Consider the following 1625-nt stretch of genomic DNA (forward strand, 5'->3'; position numbering starts at 1 on the left):
ATAAATAAATAAATAAATAACGCTTACAGCCTCGTTTTACCAACATAATACAATTAAATTAGCCGATCACTCATCCAAGTGATAACTAAGCAACAGAGTGACAACGACCGCCGCGCACGTAACATAAAGCAGTTCGTCACCTCTCTGTTTGCTCTCTGGCTTCTCTTTCTGTGCCTTCTCCTTGAAGTTTTCCACGACCTGCGGACTGTCGTTGTACTTGTCTCGGTCTCCTTCCTTCGCGGCGCGCTCCTGGTTCACTCGGTTCTCCATCGTGTACTTGCTCTCGTCGCCCGCTTTCTCCCTCTCCGCTGCGTTCTGCCGCCGCTTCCCCCGACCCTTCCGCGCAGGTGGCTCGGCGGCCGCGGGCACGACGGGAGGTGAGACGGACGCATCGTGCGCACTGCCGCTGCCGCCGCCGCCGCCGCCGTTCTTTCCATCCTTGTGACCTTTGTCGCCCTTGAGCGAGCGCAGAAGGCTGTTGACGGTCGACATGCCGCCATTCTGCTGACACTTGCCATCTTTGCCGTCAGCTTTCGAGCTGGAGGAAGAGAAGACGATGCGACAATGAGGATGGAAAATTTAATGATTGAAAATCCAACATTTGCTAGCCTTGATCCGCCTTGATTTAAAACGTTTAACTCATTAAACCTGAGCTCAATAAACGCTATCTTGAAACTTCAGCTACAACCGTGCGTGTTTTCATTCACCCCTAATAATATATATGTATTTATAAATATTTAAATCCACACGCACGCACGCACGCACACACACACACATATATAAATACACGTATACTAGGATGTACCTCGTTTTAGATTCTAATGATTTAGTGCCTATCGCTCGGAGGTCTAACACTTTGTTAGGGTCGTATGATTTGCCATTGCTTGCCGCGTGTAGTGCTGCTGCAGTGAGGTATTGGTGCTTCCCTCGCTTGTGTTCAGTCCATAACCTGTGCAAAGGAATACAGGTTACTTTCTAGTAGGGCTCAGGGGAGAGATAGTGATCCGCTAGATGGCGAATTATTAGTGTGTTGTGGATATAGAAATCAGTTAACCCTAACCCTAATTCTAAAATAAAACAAAATTAGTCAAAAATAATAAAAATAAATAAGAGACAAAATTAGCCAATCAGAGCCGTCCCCTAGCAGATCACTATCTCTCCCCTGTGCAAAATGTGTTACTTTCTGGTTTGTGGGGGCAGGCTACGAGAGAAAAATAATTAAATAAATTTAAATTCGTACTTCATCAGACCTAATGGTTAATTTCTGGTTTGTGGGGGCAGGCTATGAGAGAAAAATAATTAAATAAATTTAAATTAGTACTTCATCAGACCTAATGGTTAATTTCTGGTTCGTGGGGGGCAGGCTACGAGAGAAAAATAATTAAATAAATTAAAACATCGTACTTTATCTGAGATCTACAACACGAGCATCTATGTACCCACTGCAACTATATGTCTCTGTTCTTTCAAATAGAAAATCCTAACACATTTGCCTGTATAACAAACAGTATTAAGCTGGGTTTACACTACAGAAAGTTGATAGTGTAAACCTAGCTTTACTCAGTTTGCAACGTCTAAACCACGAGCATACACACCCAACAAAGAACATGCACAGGCATTTGTCT

General features: G+C 44.0%; 1 protein-coding gene across 3 annotated transcripts in view; it reads right to left on the reverse strand.

The window, feature by feature from the left end:
- The window catches only part of LOC106821486 (transmembrane protein 131-like), a 54673-nt gene that overhangs the window by 11777 nt on the left and 41271 nt on the right, over positions 1 to 1625 (reverse strand). For all 3 annotated transcript variants that reach the window (XM_014826314.1, XM_014826313.1, XM_014826315.1), the window contains exons 5-6: positions 806 to 949; positions 141 to 538 (exon numbers count right to left, since the gene is read on the reverse strand). In XM_014826314.1, the coding sequence (XP_014681800.1) occupies positions 141 to 538; positions 806 to 949 (542 nt within the window). The remainder of the gene's footprint in view (positions 1 to 140; positions 539 to 805; positions 950 to 1625) is intronic.

This window comes from Priapulus caudatus, unplaced genomic scaffold, assembly GCF_000485595.1.
Source record: "Priapulus caudatus unplaced genomic scaffold, Priapulus_caudatus-5.0.1 Scaffold75, whole genome shotgun sequence".
Classification (NCBI taxonomy): Eukaryota; Metazoa; Priapulida; class Priapulimorpha; order Priapulimorphida; family Priapulidae; genus Priapulus; species Priapulus caudatus.